At 45.7% G+C, this 22,889-nt stretch overlaps 1 protein-coding gene across 1 annotated transcript in view; it reads right to left on the reverse strand.

The window, feature by feature from the left end:
- The window catches only part of Adck5 (aarF domain containing kinase 5), a 231,500-nt gene that overhangs the window by 193,586 nt on the left and 15,025 nt on the right, over nt 1-22,889 (reverse strand). Inside the window, exons 3-4 of the mRNA XM_068368059.1 lie at nt 14,573-14,656; nt 7,344-7,478 (exon numbers count right to left, since the gene is read on the reverse strand). Of these exons, the coding sequence (XP_068224160.1) occupies nt 7,344-7,478; nt 14,573-14,656 (219 nt within the window). The remainder of the gene's footprint in view (nt 1-7,343; nt 7,479-14,572; nt 14,657-22,889) is intronic.

Genomic DNA, 22,889 nt, shown 5'->3' on the forward strand with positions numbered 1-22,889 from the left:
CGAGCAGCCTGTGCAGGAGGGCGATCGCGCGATGGTGATCAGCATGCGCCGGGTCGCGCGATGGTGATCAGCATGCGCAGGGTCGCGCGATGGTGATCAGCATGCGCAGGGTCGCGCGATGGTGACCAGCATGCCAGGTGGGCGATCGCGCGATGGCGAACAGCATACGCAGTTCAGGGTCGCGCGATAGTGATCAGCATGCGCAGGGTCGTGCGATGGCGATCAGCATCCGCAGGTGTGCGGTCGCGCGATGGCGATCAGCATCCGCAGTTGAGGGTCGCGCGATGGCGATCAGCATCCGCAGTTGAGGGTCGCGCGATGGCGATCAGCATCCGCAGTTGAGGGTCGCGCGATGGCGATCAGCATCCGCAGTTGAGGGTCGCGCGATGGCGATCAGCATCCGCAGTTGAGGGTCGCGCGATGGCGATCAGCATCCGCAGTTGAGGGTCGCGCGATGGCGATCAGCATCCGCAGTTGAGGGTCGCGCGATGGCGATCAGCATCCGCAGTTGAGGGTCGCGCGATGGCGATCAGCATACGCAGTTGAGGGTCGCGCGATGGCGATCAGCATACGCAGTTGAGGGTCGCGCGATGGCGATCAGCATCCGCAGTTGAGGGTCGCGCGATGGCGATCAGCATGCACAGGTGAGCTAGTAGCTGGCGAACCATGTTCCTTCAGAAGTGTTGGAGAACGTTGGCGTGCCGGCTGTAACACACGTGGGCGATCCGGAGATCGCCGAGAGACAGGTGATCGCTGGCGAGCTGATGATCGCTGGCGAGCTGATGATCGCTGACGAGCTGATGATCGCTGGCGAGCTGATGATCGCTGGCGAGCTGATGATCGCTGGCGAGCTGATGATCACTGACGAGCAGAAGGCTACGCGTGGAAGCCTGCTCAAAGAAGAAGAGTCCTTGACCCCGACCTGAACCGAAGTTCTAGATCGCGAGGGCGAACGTGGGCGCACAGGGCGCGTAACAGGAACCAACAGGAACCGCAGGGATGATCATCTTGAAAGCGCTGACGAACAGGAGAGCGCTGATGAGGAGAAGAGCGCCTGTGTGCTAACACTGAGCAGGAGCAGGAGAGAACACAGCAGAAGGGCGCGCAGGAAAACCCTGACACGCAAGGGAAGAACCCCCGTGGGGGCAACCCTTTGCCCCGAAGGGATCGTTGTCCGCCGGGAGACTGATGTCCGTCGGAAGACCGCTGTCCGTCGGGAAGACCGTTGTCCGCCGGGAGACTGATGTCCGTCGGAAGACCGCTGTCCGTCGGGAAGACCGTTGTCCGTCGGGAAGACCGTTGCCCGTCGGAAGACGAGATCAGACTGCTGTCCATCTGCACCAAGGCGGAAGATCGAGAAAAAGGAGTTGTAGGCTGCAAACGGAGATCCAAAAAGGCGCCTCAAGCACCCTTATAGGGAGATGAGAGGCCCTTACGACGAGGCGGACGGTGGGCCTTACGGCGAGGGAGGCCAACAGCAACAGAAGAAACCTCCGAAGAGGAGTCTCTATGAGTGTACTCTCTCGCGAACGAAAGAGAAACACTTCGTGGAAGAGACTGGTCAGCCAGTGACCTAAAAGGAGCAATCCTCCAAAGAGGAGCTCCTGCAGTTGCCCAGCCCCTTGAGCGAAACTGCAGGTGCAACCGCTCAGCACCAAGAGCATAGTCGCACGCAAAAAAGGCAAGAGAAGAACCCCCCAAAAGGGGAAAAACTCAAGCCTGGACAGGAAAAACTTCCCTCGGAAGGAAAGTTACCCGCCCAAGGAGGCAAGCCTCCTGAGAGTTCTAAAATGAACTGGAGAGCTGTCCGTCGTCACGGGAGTACTTCCAGTAGAAGGAAACACGCCCCTGACGAAAATACAAGGGGGGAGGCAGCGACAGCCGAATCCCCAGGACTCAACCAGACAGCTCACACCGTTGCCATATTACAGAAACGAACTAGATCGGTAACTGTAAAAAAATAAAACAAATAATATTAGTACACATTCATTCCCCCGGGAAGGCTCCGAAGAGGAATCCCGAGGGAAAGGAACAAGAATTACACAACAGGCACGTGCCCTCACAACCACTTGCACTCGCGGAAGGAGAGCTGTAACCAAAACAGAATTATAACAATTATAATTATGTAACTATGTAATTATGTAATTTAAAAATGAATGAACACTAAAGAAAGAACGAAAACCCCGAAAGGAATCGTTCAACAAGCTGAAAAACAAAAAACAACTACAATTAGATTCATAACTAATTGAGACAAACGTACGGCGCAGCAACCCCCCCACACGGAAAGGAAGCTACAAGGGCGTAGTAACACGTAGTAAAAGGGTGAACGACCTCAAGAGAGAGAGAGAGAAAGACATAAGTCAAACTCGATCGCCACCCATAAAATTACGCCGTGGTGGCCTAACTGCCGAGGCCTCCACGTAGATATCGTACACTACACAAACAAATCTGAAAAGGAAACTTACTTATTTCTATACTCAAATATATATACAAACATGAAAACATGTTTACATATATATTGAGCAAATGAAAAGTAAGCGATTAAGTAAAGACAAAACAAACAATGGCTGCCAAGAGAGGACCAAGACAGAGACGTCTGTCACAGTCCGAGCCAAAAGTGAAAGTGAGTATTCACCTGTGTGTGAGGAGGAGGAGGGGTAGCTAGCTACCACTCCCCTACCCCCCCGCTAACTAGCGCGGGGGTAATACACCCTCGTTAAATTCTAATGGCTCGCCATTTCAGCTACGCTAAAAGGTAACCCCCCTTTGTAAATAGTGTGGTTTGTATTTCGGTTACGGAACAAATAAATTTTTGAACATACTTACCCGGTAGTTATATATATAGCTGACGTCAGGTAAGTCTTATGTTTAAAAACAACTTTAAGCTCGTTTCCCCTCCAACATCCCTCTTATCTATGTCCGCAAGGCCTAGGTTCTCGGCTATTTTGAAAGCATGGATGAGTACTCTATCGGAAAAAGAATAACCGAGGAGGAAGTGAAGAGCTGAAGAGGGTAGTAGGTAACCATCTTGAAGGACTCCCACTAACCAAGGCTTGACCCTATGCCTCTGCCTATGTCACTGGGCTGGGAGCCATTCGGGTACCGTCCAACCTACAGTACCGCTAAGCAAGGTAGTGTCCAAGGAGCCCTTTCCTACAACTACAGCTGACTGGACATCTTCCTCTACTTCTCCTCAGGAGTTGGTTGAACAAATTTGTAAGTTGAAGAGGATGACCAGGAGAAGCTGGAGGAGGAAGAAGATCGAGCATGTTTCCTCGTCTTTCCAACCCTCTTCTCAGGCTCTGCAAGCAGAGGTGTTGAAGTCCTAAGACCCAGACAACATTGCTTCCCCAAGGGGAGAAGCCACAGGGGTTGCTCCAACAGGAATTACAATAAAAAGGAAAATTATCACAGGGGAGGGGAAACACACCTACAGGGGAGTAGAATCCCCAGTAGACATGCCCAAGCACAAAGGTCAGGGTTGAGGTACAGGGGAATAGGGGGGTGGGCAAGGGGTGACAAGGTCAGGGGAGATGCACAAGAAATACCCAGCAACAAGAAAATACGTCCTTTCGATCCAGGAGCCGCCCTATGGCCAGGGAGCAGGAACCCCTGCAGACATCACAGGAGTCTCCTACACTGGGAATACACTGAATATGCTCTTCACCACTTGCATCACCAAGGGAGGCACTGGCACTAGGGAGCTTAACTAAAAATCTTAAGAGGCCAAAACCTTCATTAGGTCATATTTATCAGAGGTATCACAAATGGAAAAGAGCCTCCAAACCCTGATGGGGTGTGGCAAAACACTGGGGGAACCCTATACAGTAATACCTTGAGATACGAGCTTAATGCGTTCTGGGACCCGAGCTCGTATGTCAATTTGCTCGTATCTCGGATCAATTTTTCCATATAAAATAACTAAAAAAATCAATCTGTTCCCACCCTCTGAAAAAACACCTAAAAACAGTATATTACAGTGGAAAACATGTTTTTAATGTTCTAATTCACAACCTATACAGTACTCACAAAATAACAAATACCCATGTACTGGTTATGATCTGCAATAAAATGTGACATTATTATGGAGTTCTTACCTTCGAGACAGACGGTAGCGGCTATCGGCGGTGTATGCGGAGGACGAGGGAGAGAGAAAGGGGAGGAGAGACTTGACGGCAACACGTTCGGTACGCTACACTTTTGTAACACTACGTAACATAACTTGAAATTCAAATTTAACTTAAATAAAATTAGCTTACTGTACACACACTTAAAAATAAAATGTTAATCTTAATTTACATTAAACTTAATTCTAATTTTGTTTTCATTTTCATTTTTTTACTTTTCTTCTTCCGGCTTGGCTCTTTTTGCCTCATTTTTTGACTCGCTTAAACCTTCACTTTTACTGGCCATTTTTAAAAGGAACCTATCTAAGGTTGTTTGCTTTAGTCTCCCCTTCAAAATGTTACGAAAATGACGTACACAAGTGTCGTCACAAAAGGCTAACGCAAGACCACACGCCAACTTGTCCGGGTGCCTCTTTTCCATAAAATTAGAAAACTCCTGCCACTTCGCTAACATGTCTCTGATTTCCTTCATAGAAAGGCGGTCCTTCTCTTTCAACTCCTCCTCGCTACTGAGCTCCTGTAACACCTCCGAATGTTGCATCTCCTGGAGGTCGATCAATTCCTATGTCGTGAGCTCTTCCTGATGCTCCTCGACAAGGTCGTTCACGTCTGCCTCATCTACCTCCAGTCCCGTGGACTTTCCAAGAGACATGATTTCATCGACCACAAAAGGTTCAGGTTCATCAGGGTCTGGCATATCGAACCCTTCAAAGTCCCTCTCAGCGATGGAAGCTGGCCACAATTTCTTCCACGCTGAATTAAGAGTTCTTCTTGTGACACCCTGCCATGCGTCGTCAATAATTTTTAAGCAATGGACGATATTGAAATGTTCCTTCCAAAATTCATGATATCGAAGCATTTCTTGAACAAATGCTTCGTGTACAGTTTTTATAAAGTTGAAAATTACTTGTTGGTCCATGGGCTGGAGGAGTGGCGTGGTGTTGAGCGGGAGATAAAGGACCTTGACGAACCTGCACTTATCACGAATGTCCTCTTCGAGAACAGGAGGGTGCCCAGGGGCATTGTTGAGGACCAGGAGACATTTCATTGGCTGGCTATTCTTAGCCAAATATTTTTTGACTGCCAGACCAAAGCACAGATTAACCCATTCTGTGAAGAATTGCCGCGTAACCCAAGCCTTAGCATTAGCGTGCCACATCACTTGCAGTTTTTCTTTCAAGACCCTTTGGCTCTTGAAAGCATGTGGGTTTTGAGTGGTACACCAGCAGTGGCTTGACCTTACAGTCACCGCTGGCATTGGCACACAAGGCTATAGTTAAACGGTCCTTCATGGGTTTATGGCCTGGTAGTCTCTTCTCTTCTGCCATGATGAATGTCCTCCTGGGTATCTTCTTCCATAAAAAGCCAGTTTCATCGCAGTTGAACACTTGTTTGGGGATGTATCCTTCTTCTGTGATAACTGAGGCAAAGGTTTTGACGTAGTCAGCTGCGGTTTTCGAGTCTGAACTTGCTGCTTCCCCATGCCTCACAACTGAGTGTATCCCAGTCCGTTTTTTGAAATTATCCAACCAGCCAAGACTTGTTTTGAAGGTTTCCGCTGGCGTCAAAGTCTCCCCTTTCTCAGCTGCTTGCTTTCCTTTCAAGTCATCGTAGATTCCGTGGCCTTTTCACCCATGATTGTCACGGTCACGCTATCTTCCGCCAACTGTTTCTCCTTTATCCATATTAAAAGAAGTCTCTCCCTCTCGTCATGAATATCACTGTGCAACTTGGAAAGGATGGTTAGTCCTTTGGAAGGCTTGGTGCTCTTTATAGCATACTTCTGCTTGAGGATGGTACATATTGTTGTACTCCTCTCATATTGGCGAACCAGCTCAGTCACTCGTACACCACTATCATGTTTTTAGATTATTTCATACTTTATCTCGATTGCCATCATATGCTTTTTCTTTTCACTACCCTTGTTTGCACTCACTTGCTTTGGACCCATTGCTTATTCACTTAATTCTGTACTGATTAACGCAAAACAAACGTAAAAAATGCAAACACTACGGTCGATGCTCGGAGATAACTTTACGCAATGGAGATCCGTCGGGAAAGAGCGAGCGATGCTATCCTCGTGAGCAGCCTCTCGCACACTCGGCCACCTAGCGGCCGCATAGGGAACCGTCTCGTATCCTCGTATCTCAAATTTTTCTCGTATCTCGGGGCAAAAATTAGCTCGAAACTTTCCTCGTATCTCAAATTTTTCGTATGTTGGGCCACTCATATGTCGAGGTATTACTGTACTGTTCACCAATAAAACCTGACAGCTTGCCGACATGCTCCCAATGCATGCACCCATGGGAGTAACCCAGGAGCAACAGTAGCAAATGCACCCAATAAGCAAAAGGAAGAAACAAAGCTCTTTTCCTCCCTGTTAAAGCTTACACCTGACACTGCAAAGGAGGCCACTGCTTACACTTGGTACACGAGGATGAATGAGAGCAATCATGCCCCTGGCAAGAAGTCCAGAGAGTGTAGACCTGCAGCCTGTTCAACAAAAACTGGATGTAAAATTCATCCTACAACATATAAGTGTCTTGCTTTACATTATAACAATCAACAGCCAGCATTCATTTCCTGAAAGAAAAAGAAAATGAAAAGTTCATTTCAGAGAGCATCAGTAAGTTTATACTTGATGCGGCCAAGAAAATAAATGAAGAGATTTTGACAGGTAGATAGAGAGGCTCTAAGCCCTCGCTCCCATCTGGTGCTCAAATGCTCATCAAAATGATTGAGAGGTTGTCCAGCTTGCACTGTCAGCATATTCCATACCTAAAGAACGATGGTTTGTATTTCGTGCAAACAACTACATGATCTGGAAATTAGGTAATCATATACTGTACAAATATTCATGATCTGTAATAATCTGACCAAGCTATGAAAGTTTCAGAGGAATGTATGATACCTTAAGAGACTATATTATTTCTCATACAAATGAAGGCTGTGATTAATTCCAGCTCCTCTTTCTTTTTCTTTTAGAGTCTGGGCCATGAAAAGGTTCTGGGTTCCTGTTCCATTGACTTTTTATCTAATTAGAAAAAACAGATTTCTAATAAAATATATTATTTCAAATACTATAAATGGTGGCCATGTTAAAAACTACTCCGTTAATATTTGCACTACTTCACTTTTATTGAATGATGACTTCAAACTAAGATTCACTGATATAATGAATTCCATTATCAAAATCTCATTTTAATCACACCATACCTGAGCTAAACTTGCAGCTGCCATTGGTTCATCTTCAAACTCTGCAAAGAGTTCTTTGTGTGACTTTCCAAAATCCTCTTTGAATAGGAGGCCAATTTCATCATATCTTCTATTCAAACACCGGTCTTGCAGAGCCTGAAATGTAAAACAAACATTTGAAAGTCTCTTGAACTAGCTAAATAAACACTACATATTTAACAACTAAATTGGATTAGGGGAAAATCAAAGAAAAAACATGATATACATCTTGACACTAAATACAGTACTGAAGTGCACAGTATTGTACTAGGTTTATTCACTTTTAAAATTGATAGCAGACTATATTATAGTGTAAACCTTTCTATTATGATTAAATAAAAAAATTTGTAGGTATGGAAATAGTATATGAAAAAATGTTATTTTTATAATAAAATAAATTTTTGAATATACTTACCCGGTGATTATAATAGCTGCAACTCTGTTGCTCGACAGAAAACTCTAAGGTAAAATTCGCCAGCGATCGCTACACAGGTTGCGGGTGTGCCCAACAGCGCCATCTGTCGTCCAGATACCCAGTACTCAATGTAAACAAAGAACTCAATTTTCTCCTCGTTCCACTGCGTCTCTATTGGGGAGGAAGGGAGGGTCCTTTAATTTATAATCACCGGGTAAGTATATTCAAAAATTTATTTTATTATAAAAATAACATTTTTCAATATTAAACTTAGCCGGTGATTATAATAGCTGATTCACACCCAGGGGGGTGGGTAGAGACCAGCATTATATGTTTACATTATTATGAGCTAAGAATTTTTATTTCATTTTAGAAGTTATCAAAATAACAAAAATAAAATAAATAGGTACCTGGTAAGGAAGTCGACTTGAACAATTACTCTGCCTTTTTAAGTACGTCTTCCTTACGGAGCCTCGCGATCCTCTCAGGATGCTGATCGACCCCTAGGATCTGAAGTATCAAGGGTTGCAACCCATACAACAGGACCTCATCAAAACCCCTAATCTAGGCGCTTCTCAAGAAATGACTTTGACCACCCGCCAAATCAACCAGGATGCGAAAGGCTTCTTAGCCTTCCGGACAACCCAAAAAAAACAATAAAAAACATTTCAAGAGAAAGATTAAAAAGGTTATGGAATTAGGGAATTGTAGTGGTTGAGCCCTCACCCACTACTGCACTCGCTGCTACGAATGGTCCCAGAGTGTAGCAGTCCTCGTAAAGAGACTGGACATCCTTAAGATAAAAAGACGCAAACACTGACTTGCTTCTCCAATAGGTAGCGTCCATTATACTTCGCAGAGATCTATTTTGTTTAAAGGCCACGGAAGTTGCGACAGCTCTAACTTCGTGTGTCCTTACCCTCAGCAAAGCTTGGTCTTCCTCATTCAGATGGGAATGAGCTTCTCGTATTAACAGTCTGATAAAATAGGATAAAGCATTCTTTGACATAGGCAAAGATGGTTTCTTAACTGAACACCATAAAGCTTCAGACGGGCCTCGTAAAGTTTTAGTTCGTTTTAAATAGAACTTAAGAGCTCTCACAGGGCATAAGACTCTTTCTAGTTCATTTCCAACCATATTCGATAAGCTTGGAATATCGAACGATTTTGGCCAAGGTCGAGAAGGCAGCTCGTTTTTGGTTAGAAAACCAAGTTGTAGAGAACATGTAGCCGTTTCAGATGAGAAACCGATGTTCTTGCTGAAGGCATGAATCTCACTGACTCTTTTAGCTGTGGCTAAGCAAACCAGGAAAAGAGTCTTTAAGGTGAGATCTTTCAGGGAGGCTGATTGTAGCGGCTCGAACCTGTCTGACATGAGGAATCTTAGTACCACGTCTAAATTCCAACCAGGTGTAACCAAACGACGCTCCATCGTGGTCTCAAAAGACTTAAGGAGGTCCTGTAGATCTTTATTGTTGGAAAGATCTAAGCCTCTGTGACGGAAGACTGATGCCAACATGCTTCTGTAACCCTTGATAGTGGGAGCTGAAAGAGATCGTTCTTTCCTCAGATATAAGAGGAAGTCAGCTATTTGAGTTACAGAGGTACTGGTCGAGGATACGGATACTGACTTGCACCAGTTTCGGAAGACTTCCCACTTCGATTGGTAGACTCTAAGGGTGGATGTTCTCCTTGCTCTAACAATCGCTCTGGCTGCCTCCTTCGAAAAGCCTCTAGCTCTCGAGAGTCTTTCGATAGTCTGAAGGCAGTCAGACGAAGAGCGTGGAGGCCTTGGTGTACCTTCTTTACGTGTGGCTGACGTAGAAGGTCCACCCTTAGGGGAAGCATTCTGGGAACGTCTACTAGCCATCGAAATACCTCGGTGAACCATTCTCTCGCGGGCCAGAGGGGAACAACTAGCGTCAACCTTGTCCCTTCGTGAGAGGCGAACTTCTGCAGTACCTTGTTGACAATCTTGAACGGAGGGAATGCATATAGATCTAGATGTGACCAATCTAGGAGAAAGGCATCTATATGAACTGCTGCTGGGTCCGGGATTGGTGAGCAATATATTGGGAGCCTCTTGGTCATCGAGGTTGCGAAGAGATCTATGGTCGGCTGGCCCCAGGTGGCCCAAAGACTCTTGCATACATCCTTGTGGAGGGTCCATTCTGTTGGAAGAATTTGTCCCTTCCGACTGAGACAATCTGCCATGACATTCAAGTTGCCTTGGATGAACCTCGTAACTAGCGATATGTTTAGACCTTTTGACCAGGTGAGGAGGTCCCTTGCGATCTCGTACAACGTCAGTGAGTGGGTCCCTCCTTGCTTGGAGATGTACGCCAAAGCCGTGGTGTTGTCCGAGTTCACCTCCACCACTTTGCCTTGAAGGAGAGACCTGAAGCTTTTCAAGGCCAGATGTACTGCCAGTAGCTCCTTGCAGTTGATATGCATTGTCCTTTGACTCGAGTTCCATATTCCCGAGCATTCCCGACCGTCTAATGTCGCGCCCCAGCCTACATCCGATGCGTCCGAGAAGAGAACGTGGTTGGGAGTCTGAACAGCCAGGGGCAGACCCTCTCTGAGGCTGATACTGTCCTTCCACCATGTCAGGCAAGACTTCATCTTCTCGGAAATGGGGATCGAGACCGCTTCTAGCGTCTTGTCCTTTTTCCAGTGAAATGCTAGGTGATATTGAAGAGGACGGAGGTGTAGTCTTCCTAATGCTACGAACTGTTCCAGGGATGATAGCGTCCCTATCAGACTCATCCACTTCCTGACTGAACATCGTTCCTTCTTCAGCATGTTCTGGATGCATAACTGGGCTTGGCTTGTTCTGGGGGCCGACGGAAAAGCCCGAAAAGCTAGACTGTGAATCTCCATCCCTAAATACACAATAGTTTGGGATGGGACCACTTGTGACTTTTCCATATTGACAAGGAGACCCAATTCCTTGGTCAGATCTAGAGTCCACTTTAGATCCTTCAGACAGCGACGACTGGAAGAAGCTCTTAGAAGCCAGTCGTCCAAATAGAGGGAGGCTCGGATGTCCGCTAAATGAAGGAATTTAGCTACATTCCTCATTAGCCTCGTAAACACAAGAGGAGCTGTGCTTAGGCCAAAGCACAGGGCTTGAAACTGGTAGACAACCTTTTCGAAAACGAATCTCAGAAAAGGTTGGGAGTCCGGGTGGATGGGGACGTGGAAGTAGGCGTCCCTTAGGTCTAACGAGACCATCCAGTCTTCCCTTCTGACCGCTGCTAGAACCGACTTTGTGGTCTCCATGGAGAACGTCTGCTTTGTGACAAAGACATTCAGCGCACTGACGTCTAGCACCGGCCTCCACCCTCCTGTCTTCTTGGACACCAAGAAGAGATGGTTGTAGAATCCTGGGGTTTGATGGTCCAGGACTTTGACTACCGCTCCCTTCTCTAGTAAGAGAGACACTTCCTGTTTCAATGCTCGTCTCTTGTCTTCCTCTCTGTACCTGGGAGAGAGATCGATGGGGGACGTTGCTAGAGGTGGTTTTCTTACAAACGGGATCTTGTACCCCTCTCTGAGCAACTTCACAGATTGTGCATCTGCGCCTCTCTTTTCCCAGGTCTGCCAGAAGTTCTTGAGTCTGGCTCCCACTGCTGTCTGAAGAAGTTGGCAGTCAGACTCTGCCCTTAAAGGACTTGGTTCCTTTCTTCTTTCCACGTCTCCCTTCGGCACGAGCACCTCCTCTGCTGGAGGCTCTGCCACGAAAGGGCGGAATAAAACGGGACGCTGGAGTGTCCATCCTTGGTCTAGCTGACAAGGTAGGCAAAGGGGTGGCTTTGCGAGCAGAGGACGCAACAAGATCGTGAGTATCCTTCTGTATCAAAGAAGCGGCAATCTCCTTAATTAGGTCCTCTGGAAAAAGGCACTTAGAAAGAGGAGCAAACAGAAGTTCGGATCTCTGGCATGGTGTAACTCCAGCTGAAAGGAATGAACACAGGTTTTCACGCTTCTTAAGGACTCCGGACACAAAGGATGCAGCAAGCTCATTAGACCCATCACGTACGGCCTTGTCCATGCAGGACATAATGAGCAAGGAAGTCTCCTTCTCCGTCGGAGAGATCTTTCTGCTTAGAGCTCCTAGACATCAGTCTAAGAAGTTAAATACCTCGAAGGCTCTAAATATCCCTTTCAAAAGGTGGTCCAGGTCCGAAGATGACCAACATATCTTCGAGCGTCTCATGGCTAGGCGGCAGGGAGAGTCTACAAGACTTGAGAAGTCGCCCTGGGCAGAGGCAGGAACTCACAAGCCGAGAACTTCTCCCGTGGCATACCAGACGCTCGATCTAGAAGAGAGTCTAGCAGGGGGAAACGTAAAAGCTGTCTTCCCTAAACTCTTTTTGGACTGCAGCCATTCTCCAATCACTCGCAAAGCTCTCTTGGACGAGCGTGCGAGGACGAGTCTAGTAAAGGCAGGAGTGGTTGACGGCATGCCTAACACAAACTCTGACGGAGGCGAACGCGGAGCTACAGACACAAACTGGTCCGGAAACATCTCTTTCAACAGGGCCAAAACTTTCCTAAAGTCCAAAGAGGGTTGCGTAGACTTAGGCTCGTCCAGTTCTGAGTGCGGTTCATCTTCATGTGCAGCACCATCATCATCAGAAAGTCCCTCATCCGATAACTGATGAGGGAACGGCAACGGAGTGGGTAACGGCTGGTTGGCTGAGTCCGGCCGCACGGGTGCATGCGTGACTGAGCCGGACGCAACGTCATGGAACTGCTGCCCAGTCTGTGAGCTGGCAACAACCATAGCAGCGCGGGGACGCACAGCGTCTACTCCAGACTGTCTAGACCGATGTGGGTGAGCAGTGGCAACCACACTGGGTTGCGGAGGTTGACGCACCGCGTCAAAACAAAACAACTCTGACGGTTGTTGAACCTCCCGAACGTCAACGGATACCTACGTGCGTCGCTGAACGTCAACATGCGGCTGGCAGATCACACTGGAACGCATGGGTGGCGGAACTCTCTCAACTGGAGTGCGTGAGAAGGTTACCTCAGCGTCCCCAGGACGCACAACCGATCGTGTGGGTGGTTGTAGGCAAGGAGCTGCACTAGCTGGTGCGGCAGCAACCTTCTCCGCACGAAAGTCCTGCATAAGCGACGTTAGTTGAGACTGCATGTCTTGCAGTAAAGACCACTTAGGGTCTACAGGAGCAGGTGCGGCGACAGACGGTGTAACAGTCTGAAGCGGTACCGCTTTGCCTCTCTTAGGAGGTGAGCAGTCATCGGATGACTGCAGCGAGTCCGAACTGACCCAGTGGCTACAACTGGGCCGTTGGACTTGCGCGGAAGGGACCGACTTGCGCTTTAACGGTCGTGAGACCTTGGTCCATGGTTTCTTTCGAGAAACACCTTCCGAAGACGAGGTATAAATGGGCTCTCTCGTCTTTGTTAGGCAGGGGCGATCTTGGGTAGATACGCCCGATACCACGGAGGGAACGTCTGTTCGCTGATTAAAGCCTCTCGAACCCATTTGTCATACGACATTGCTTCTCCCCTGGATTTGGGAGCTTGCAAGAGGTCCCGGACTAGGAGGACGACAGGCACGAACAGACGAACCCTCAAGCGCAACACTATCCACAACACTATCACTCACTTTAACACTTCCCACTGCACTTTTACACTTCAGCTCCTTCACATCCGCCATGAGCTGATTACGGTCACTAGCCAGGGACTCAACTCTCTCACCCAGAGCTTGGATGGCACGCATCATATCAGCCATCGAAGGTTCCTGAGTGCCAGAAGGGGGATTAGGAGCAACCACTACAGGGGAAGGAATAGGTTGTGGGGCATGAGGAGAGGAAATGTCAACAGAACGAGAGGAACTTCTCCTAACTCTATCTCTCTCTAGCCTACGTGTATACTTTTGGAATTCGATAAAATCGAATTCCGAAAGCCCAACGCACTCCTCACATCGATCTTCCAATTGACAGGTTTTATCCCGACAATTGGAACAAACAGTGTGAGGGTCGATAGAGGCCTTCGGAAGACGCCTTGAACAGTCCCTAGCATTGCACTTCCTAAATTTTGGGACTTGTGAAGGGTCAGCCATTTTGAATTGGTCAAAGGGGAATTCAAAAACTATCAAAAAGTCATCAACAAAGAATCCGTAATCAAAAAGAGTTCAAGGAATTGCGAAGAGAAAGCCTGCACAGCGAAAGCTCAAAACTAGAATAGTGTACTTCACCAATTAGTTGTGAAAATAAATCCAGTTTAGCAACAGCGAATAAGCACGTCTTGTCGGGAGCACGACAGAGAGAAAATTGAGTTCTTTGTTTACATTGAGTACTGGGTATCTGGACGACAGATGGCGCTGTTGGGCACACCCGCAACCTGTGTAGCGATCGCTGGCGAATTTTACCTTAGAGTTTTCTGTCGAGCAACAGAGTTGCAGCTATTATAATCACCGGCTAAGTTTAATATTGAAAATTGTTCTTTGTAACATCAAGCACTGTATAATATACTGCATAACTAAGTTAAGCATCTTACAGTGCCAATAATTTCCAACAATTATGTACTCATTAATAAAAATAAAGGTCACATACTACAATGCTTGAATGTAAACATTATCGCCTTGTATGTGGGGAAAAACGTTTTAATGTTAGCAACTTATTACCACTGCAGAAAATGAAGATAATTTATAAAAACAATTACCTCTAACAGTCCTTTCCAGCCCTCCCCCAAGCAAGCTAAACAGCAGCAACCACATTTTTGTCTCTAAAAGAATATAAAAAAACCTTGAAACACTTACCTTTAGGGTATCTACGTACTCTTTGGGTAGAACATGATTCATTGACACCAAACCCTGGCCTAATTTCACATAGAGGCCACCATTCTGGAATTTGTAAAGATACACAGTAAGTTAAAAAGCAAATTACTGTTGGAAAAAAATAAGCACAATACTTAGTATTTGATCTTTCTACAAATATCTACTAGTGTTTCAACTACCACGTGATTGTAATAATTTTACAATTATTTAGACATAAGTGATCTACAATACATTTTGCCTCTTTATATTTCTAAGTAAATAATAGTTGAATATATTCAAAAGGCAATTCATCTATAATTTATAGATTACTAAGGATAAAGGTAACAAGGTTACTTTGAATGAGCTCTGTGACTCTAACTTAGTATGGTCAATCTGTGAAAGCAAAGGACCAACCCTCAGGTCCTTCAGGAACTCCATTTTCTTAGGCAGACCCATCCTTTAAATTGGATAAAGGCACATCAGCCCACTCTGAAAAACTTCCATGCCTCCAGGAATATACACATTCTATTCTTAAATGGAATGGTACATAATCCTGAAAACTAAACATAAATGTTACTTACTAATCACAAGCAAAACTAAATGCTGACTATCGGTGTAACATCAGCTGCTTTCCCACTGACCCAAAGCTCCAGAAGAACAAAATTTAAGGTGCCAGTTCCTGGATAGATAGCGTTGTCTAACCCAAAAAGGAGAAGACAGTTTCTTAAAAACCTTTGAGGTTTCTTGTGAGAGGCATTATTATAAGGTTTCTTCAACTTTTTCCTCTAAGAGTAGAGTCCAACAACAAAAAAGGACACCAACTTGGTAGAGAAGAACAAAGAGGCATAAAACTTGCGTGTAACTTTTCCTCTTCACTTTTAACCACCCTAAGTCTCTGGAGAAAAGGAGATGGAAATCTGTATGTTTATGCATTCGATTTCTATGGATGAAGAACTTTCCCAAAAGTAACTACTGTACAGTACAAACATTACAGAAATGTAGATTAAAACTAAAATGGCAGACACCTAGGTATTCAGACTGTCTTGGCTGAAACAAAGCTGTTCCAGAATATCAAAACAAGAATTCATAGAATATTCCGCTGAAAACTTCAATATTTGATCCAAAAAAGATGCAGTCATTTCTTAAAGACGTCAAGGTCTACGTGGAAAAGGCTTTACACCTGAAACTCTCATGTGATGATCAAGACTCTGGAATTTTGAGCTAATTACCTGTAAACTTTTGCCACTTCACAGAGAGCAATAGGTTAAGAGATGTGACTCACAACCTGTAACTGGAGTTTTGGAATCTCAAATTGTTGAATTTTTGATTAAGAGAATGCTTAATTTCCTGTTTCAAAGATTTTTTCTATGAAGACAATTTGCTTTAATGTTAAAATGTCCTTTCCCTGTTTACATAAGTACATCTGGTCTCTTACACAACCCTTTTCTGAGCAGAGTACCTATTTATTTACTTTTCTTCAAGAATTTGAGGGATAGATATTTGCTTGCTTCGCCTACACCTAACATGAGAAATTTGAAAGTAATTCACATTTTTCCTAACAATACAAACCTTAAGCTCTTTATTAGGGATATACTTTTGGTAAAGCTAGAAGACTAGCCATAAGAGTTTTAGTGAGGTGTAACTACCCCACAGCTAATTAGAGGGGGGTAGGGGGTAGCACCAGCTAGCCAGCTCACACACACACTGGTGTTGTCTCGTCACTCTTGATTGCAGGCAGGACTTACAGGGGGATAGGTGAGGGCCGAGCCAATTTTGTATACAGAGCTCAAGATTTGTATCTTTAGGAAAAATAAAAATTACTTTCAAGTTTGTCATTTGTTCCAACATTAAATACGAACCCTTTCACTCTTTATTAGGAATGACTTGCCCTTTAGGTGGGTGGAAATCTGAACTGACAAGGTGGTTTCTGACATCTTGCTAAATTCCGTGCGAAGCACGGTTAGCGGCCTGAGCAATTTGTGTGATTGGTCCAAGAAAGAATTTTCGGACACAGGAATCTTTGAATCAACCATAGACGTTACCCAATCCAACCTCACCAGGGGTTATGGGGATGCAACAAGTATTATTTCTATACTACGTTACACAAGGGAAATGGTTTTAACTGCAAAGATGGGGCCAGCTTGCAGAGGACCATAGGTGCTGTTCCCCAATAGAGGGGGAAGATGAAAGAAAGAAAGAGCCAGTCATTCCTAATATTCAGCCCAGAGTAATCCCTGGTAACCTCTGCCCTTAACCATCTGCTACTTGTCCATCAAGGAGACTGAGGTATTTAAACTACATGTACTTGTTGTACAGCCACCACAGGGCCAATGGATCATGTCTCCATGTTCTTGTGGGTCACGTCTTGCAAGTAGTGGGTGATGAAGGTCGTTGGACACTTTCCCGCTTGTAAGACCTGCATCACAGAGTAGTTCTTCTTGAACAACAGGGACATGCTGATGCCCCTGACGTCATGAGCTCTGGGTCGTCCCGTCAAAGGAGGATGGGTCTATGACCTTGCTAATCCAAGCAGAGATGGTGTTCTTGGTGATCCTCCTCTTGACCTTCCCCATACTGACAGAGAGTGCTGACACTTGGGGGAGAGGTGCATTGCTGCTGTTCTTTTGAGATAGTACCTCAAACTCCTTCCTGGTCAAACTAAGAGTTGATCTGGATCATTGGTTATTATTATTATTACAAGCTAAGCTATAACCCTAGATGGTAAAGCAAGAGGCTTTGAGTCCAAGGGCTCCAACAGGAAAAAGTAGCCATGAGCATAGGAAATAGAAAACAAGGAAATAAATTAACAAGAAAAGTGATAAATAATCAAAATGTTATTTTCATAATAAAATAAATTTTTTAATATACTTACCCTCTGGTTATATAAGAATGGCTAAAGTCCCTGGACGCCTGGCAGGAAATTTAAAATCTCGTGTGGCTATCGCAGATGTGCCAGGTGTACACTAGCGCCCTCGCGGTACTAAAGGTAGAACTATACCCAACTTCTTCAGATTTTCCATGCCCCATGGTCTCTAGAGGGGAGGAGGGTGGGTTTTTAACTTATATAACCAGTGGGTAAGTATATTCAAAAATTTATTCTATTATGAAAATAACATTTTTAAATATAAAACTTACCCGCTGGTTATATAAGAGTGGCTGATTGACACCCTTGGTGGTGGGTCAGAGACAGCTAAATAATTGGAAATTCACTTAAGAGTTACATAAACAACTTAAGAGGTTCTCACCTGATAAGGAAGCTGACAGCAATGCTCTGCCTCATTTGGTCTGCTATCCTTAGAAGATCCAGCAGTCCACCCAGGGAGCTGATGATCTCTAGGAGCTGTCAAACGGTTCAATAACCTATAACATGACAGGACCTCAACTAATACCCTTGTTCCAGGCACACTCTAGGAACAAAATGACCACCTGACTAGATCAAAGATTGCGGAAGATTGCCGACCAATCTTCACGTATATTCATAAAAACATATATAACAGTTCCAAGAGAAGAACAGGGGTACTAGGAATCTAGGGAAATGTAGTGGTGGATGTCTCACCTACTACTGCACTCGTTACGAGTGATCCCAAAACGTAGACGTCCTCATAAAGAGGCTGGATACTGTCTAAGTAATGCAAGGCGAATAGAGGATTACCCCTTCACAAGGCTGTATTCACGATGCTTTGCAAAGAACAGTTTAGTTTAAAAGTTACAGAAGCTCCTACAGCTCTAACTTCATGAGTCTTTACTCTTTCGACATCTTATGATCTGTCACACAACAGTGTGAAAGAACTTTTGTAATTAAAGTCTATACAAGATGATAGAGCGTTTTAGACATAGATAGCGCAGGCTTCTTGACCATGCACCAAAGAGTCATGAATAGACTCTTAACTTCTTTGGTCCTGTCCCGATAAAACTTCCTCGTTTTAACCGGGTAAAAAACTCTTCGCAGCCCTTCACAAACCAATTTCGAGAGGATAGAGATCCCGAAAGATTTAGGCCATGGATGAGAAGGACGTTTGTTAATGACCAAGAATCCAGGTTGCAAGGCGCCTGTGGCTTAACCATTGTGAAGTCCATGTTCTTGCTAAAAGAGTGAACTTCACTGACTCTCAACTATGGTAGACTTACTCAGAAAGTCTCCAAAGTTAGGCCTCAAAAAAGAAACCAAGTGTAAAGGCTCGGATCTGTCACTACCGCAAAATTCCAGAAACGATCCCTAAATTTCTGGCTGGCGCGTCTTGCTAACGCTTCCAAGTCATCTCAAATGATCTGAGAAGATCTATAAGGTCTTAATTTGATGGTCGAGGAGGAAAAAATGTGTTTTCTTCTAAAGTCTAAGAAGAAACAGGCCACTTGTCTTAGAGTTACCAAATGAAGAGCCGGCATTAGCTCTACACCACTCCATAAAACACCCTATTTGGGTTGCAAAACCTTGGGGCAAAGGTCCCTTGTACAAGCGATAGCCTCAGCTGTCTTCTTCGAACAACCCTCTAGATCATAGGCGTCTTCCGAAATACTGGAGGCAGCTAGACCTAAAGCTTGATGGTTTAAAATACTGTAAAGCATTCGTGATCCTGACACAAGAAAAAAACGGACTGATGACATGCTTCCAGCATGCACCCAGCGTGGTCCCGGCATGAGTCCAGTATGGTTCCAGCCTGCTGTATATGCTCAACATGTCATGAGAGAGAGAGTCAAGATCTAGACCTCCTCCCAAAACGCATCCAGATCAGTCGCAAGAAACTGATACTGAAGCTAGGCTTGCTGAAAAGAAGCATCAACAACGTGTGTACCAAACAAATGTTCAACACACTGAAAGCCAAAGCTTGACGCGAGGAAGCGTTAGCTGCGAGGCGAAAGAGACGCGAAGGAGAGACAACAGTCTGTCCATACTGCTGTGAGCAAAAGACTTGACTGTATACGTCTAATATGCGACTATAATGTCACATATGCTTGCATCCTCGAAAGGTGCCAGCGTGCTGTATGCGTTCACCTTGTCGAGTGGATACAGCGTTCTGTGTACATCTCACCTGTTGTAAATCTACAGCGTGCTGCAAGGAAGCAACAGCATCGTGTCCGGTCAGTGGCGCAATGGAGCAACTGTTAGTCTATCATGACGCGGAAAAAACCTGACTGACCTTATCCAGTATATGTCCAAGCTGGCACATGCGTCTAGATTGCTTAGGATTTCAGATTGACCTGTTTGCCGAGAGTTGCTCGCGTGTAGCATGCGTCCGCATAAGTGGAGACGCGTATCCCGCAGATCGCGAAGATGGGACAACTAGTTGAAAGGATTAACTTTGAATGTCAACGTCCAACATACGACCAGACTGGCGTCTGCGTCTGTGACTGCGTGTACGTCTGCGCTGCTACAAGCATATGCTCTAACGCTTCCCGCAACAAGAGCATATCTTTGCGAGGAGGCGTTGCTATGCATCGGAGAACTACGCTGTCTGATACTAACGGAAAACCATCCCTTTGATCCATGGTAGTCCTTACTCTTTTAGGAGAAAAAATTTTTTTCCCCCAAAAATCGTAAACGCTAAAAAGAGATGAAATTGACCTCTTTTAGCTCGGACCAAACCTACACTCGCGGGGCAGCTTGTGTGCCAACTCAAGCGTGAGCTAAGGCTATGAGAGATCATTGACCGCAGTCCCGTGAGCGACCTGGGAGAGTCCTTATGACATTTCCAGCGCGCCTGACCTACGTATCCCATGCTGTGAGATATCGTCAACAGTAGTCGCTAGACCCCAGAAGAAAATACTAGACATTTCCCCAAACTGGGGGCGGAGAAGAAGTGTGAACAGAAGCAAACTGAGCACCTTTTCTCTCGAAGAATTGTGTCTTACCCGATTTTGGTACCGACACGTCGCCTTTTTTCAACAGAAAAAAACTTCCGGCGACCATCAGTTACCGCGGGATAAGCTACTAGAAAACATATGACTCACGAAAGGTCTTGGACGTATTGGTTGTTGACTACTAAGTCTAGGTTTTGCATCCTTCGACGAGGACAAACTCTTTCTTCCCTGAATGTGCTTCGGATTCCAGAGGAGGAGCCAAGATTATGTGTGACTTGTCTGACTTCCGCTTCTCTCGTGGAAGAAAAAAACACACTCGATTGCTTCCCGTTTAAGCATCGCAACACACCTGCTGTGAGGGTAAGTTCTGTTCGCTTGGATACATGACGATTAACTTCCTAGTCTAGTAGACAGGAAGAACGTAGAACGTAGAACGTCATCCGATTGGAGCTGTGCTCTGATTAAAACGTTGACCTTCCTGTGCAGACGCATCAGTGGCGATATGGGCGCGCTTGCGTTGTTCCATATCCACATCCAACTGACAGCCACTCGCCATGCGTTTGAGGTCACTATTGGTTTTACTATGGGAAGAATCTAGCTGGCGCTGCCGCTCCACCGAGTCCTGACGCGCCGCGCTCACGCGATGCTCGCGCTGACACTCCGCCGCGTCCTGGCGCGCCGCGCTCACGCGATGCTCGCGCTGACGCTCCGGCACGCCGATGCTCGCGCTGACGCTCCGAATTCATGACTCGACTGGCGTGGGTCGTCATGCTGACGCTTGGCACCTGCCTGCCGCTGCCGCTGACGCTCCGCGGCTTCTTTGATTAACTTCTGAGCTTTATCATGCTGCCGCTTAGGTTCTGCTTGTTGCAGCCATTTTTACCTAACTAGCTGGTAAATCTTATGTTTAAAAAAGAGCGTTTTAAAACAATACATTACAGGTAAATCATAAAAGATCTGCATGTGGTGGGAGATATACTCTTACACTCTATTCTCATAAAGGCCTTAATGCACTTTCTGCTGTTGCAGCTGCAGGCGCTGCATCAACCTCTACAGTAAGGTTCGCTATTTCTCTGAGGAAGATTTAATGTTAATTTATCTATTTATCTATTTTCTTATTAACTTACTGAGCCATCTTCTCCTATAGGAGCCCCTTGGGTTAAAGCATCTTGCTTTCTCAACTAGGGTTGTAGCCTAGGTAGTAATAAAAATAAAATAAATAGAGACACCATCAACTCAACTAGCGAAAACTCTGAAGTCGGAACGAGGAGCAGCAGGTATAAAATAAAAGGGAAACTCTTCAAAAAATTCTCATGAGTTTCTGAAAGTTAATCTCTTCCTCCCACAATACTCTATCCTAGGAAGAGAAGTCTTGATTCTTAGGAATCCACTCATTGGGATTCTGAATTCAGACCTCAATGCATATAGGTTTTAATTCTAGTTCTCTCAACCAAAAGTTAGCCCAGCAGGCCTTGGTCTGAGAATATAATATCTTTCTAGTTAAGATTTATTTCTTAATATAGCGCCTGGAGCAAAAATAACAACGCTAGACGATCATGATTAGATAGACATTAAAGTCTATTGTCATAAGTAGCGAAGCGTCCACGCTGACGCTGAAGCTTCCACACTGGCGCTGAAGCGTCCAAACTGACGCTAAAGCGTCCACACTGACGCTGAAGCGTCCACACTGACGCTGAAGCGTCCACGATCTGTTCCGTTGACGTTCCGCTTCCTTGCCGCACCGTTCCGCTGACGCTTCGCCAGCTCTGCTGTTTGTCATGACGCTTGGTAGCATGCTCTGCTGCCTGGCGAACGTCGGCGTGCCTGAATAGACTGATACTAGGCGCTATGAACGGTCGGTTTGCGTTGAGCAGGTAATCGAAGTGATGCATCCACTTCCTCCCACCGTTGAACATTGTGGCTGGTAGGCCGCCTGTGCGACAACGAGTCATCACCGTTAAAGACATGTCGAATGTGCGACCGTGTCAAGACCGGAATCGTGACACCCAACCGCACTGTCAACGGCAGGCTGATAAGACTGCATAAACGAAGATAATTGCGGTTTCACGCCTAACAGCAAAGATTAGAATCAACCTTAGGCGAAATGCAATCAGAATTATCTTCGTCGATCCCTAGCGCTTGCCACTGTCGGGAGACGACGCTCATCAGGTGGAGACGGCGGCACCAAGTCCGCGCCGCATGAAACGTAAATACGCAGAACGAATCTAATTTTGTTTTCTGCTTAGCGCCTGAAGTGCGCGTATAATGTTTGAAAACACTAATACCTCGCTTTATCTATAGCGAGGGTGAGCGTTGTGGGGAACGACAGAAAATGCTCGAGAGGACTTCTGTTCGGGTCTTAAAAGACTGTAACGCCTGGCTACCCTCTCGATTCCTTTCGCCGTTCGACTTAACTTCTCCCCTGGGTCCGGGAGCTTGACAGAGGTCTAAGGCTAGGATCACGACAGGTCCGAACAGAAGCACTCTCCACTGAATAAAATTCCCTGCGTAATTTAACACT

This window comes from Palaemon carinicauda, chromosome 3 (genome assembly GCF_036898095.1).
Source record: "Palaemon carinicauda isolate YSFRI2023 chromosome 3, ASM3689809v2, whole genome shotgun sequence".
Lineage (NCBI taxonomy): Eukaryota > Metazoa > Arthropoda > Malacostraca > Decapoda > Palaemonidae > Palaemon > Palaemon carinicauda.